Consider the following 891-nt stretch of genomic DNA (forward strand, 5'->3'; position numbering starts at 1 on the left):
CCGCTTCACAGGCTGTGTCCTGTCCTGGGCTGCTCTCGGCTGTGCCACCAGCGGGGCCGGTAAGGGCGGCTGCAGGGGGACAGGGGGGCTGCCTCCCCTGCACGCTGGGCATTGGAGCGAATGAAGGGCAGCCGGGCTTGTCGCTCTCGCACAGAAACCTGCCGACCGAGCCCAGGTCTGCTTCGTCCTCGCTGCCCGAGAGAAGCTCCGGCAGGGCGAGATGCCCACCAGCGGGCCAGCGCAAGGAGGCGTCTCCGGGCACCCCACGTGGGGCAGAGCTTCCCGTGCCAGGTCCTGGCCTGCCGCCCACCCTCGCTGTGATCTGCCCGTTTGTGCTGGCGTGGCAGTCCCTCCCCGGCACGCCGTCCCCTTGTTCAATGTCACTGAGACACTGCTCCTCGGCTGTGGCCAGGGTGGCCGGTGCAAGGTTGCATTCCTCCGACACCAAGAAGAACTCAGCCCAGTCCCTGTCGTTCAGCTGGATGCTGTACTCGAAGTTATCCATGCCTGCAGCAGCAAAGCAAGGGGAGGGGACCAGAGAGATCAGGGCGTGAGGAGGGGGCACCAGCATCAGCAGACATAGGATGCCCCTAACCCTTTCCCCCAGGTTCCTGCCCTGCATCCCTGACACCTGCATTCACTCATCCTCACTCGTTTCCAGCTGAAATCAGTGGGAGGAAGGGCAGCTCCTGGCAGGCTCAGCAGGACAGGTATGGCTGTGCTGGACCATAACCCAGCCAGCAGTGAGAGAGAGACCACTACTACCCCCCTCAGGTCCCTTCTGCCTCTGCTCCCCGAGCACAGCACCAACAACGGGTTTGGGATTCTCTCCACAGCAGCACAGCAGCATTGCACCTCCCATACCCACTCCCTTTGCCTACAGCCCATTTA

General features: G+C 63.4%; 1 protein-coding gene across 1 annotated transcript in view; it reads right to left on the minus strand.

The window, feature by feature from the left end:
- LOC104290545 (PGC-1 and ERR-induced regulator in muscle protein 1-like) overlaps positions 1-505 on the minus strand; it is a 6,097-nt gene extending 5,592 nt beyond the window's left edge. The window contains exon 1 of the mRNA XM_009889657.1: positions 49-505. Coding sequence (XP_009887959.1) covers positions 49-505 — 457 coding nt within the window. The remainder of the gene's footprint in view (positions 1-48) is intronic.
- Positions 506-891: the final 386 nt, after the last annotated feature.

This window comes from Charadrius vociferus, unplaced genomic scaffold (assembly GCF_000708025.1).
Source record: "Charadrius vociferus isolate BGI_N301 unplaced genomic scaffold, ASM70802v2 scaffold477, whole genome shotgun sequence".
In the NCBI taxonomy this organism is placed as follows: Eukaryota; Metazoa; Chordata; class Aves; order Charadriiformes; family Charadriidae; genus Charadrius; species Charadrius vociferus.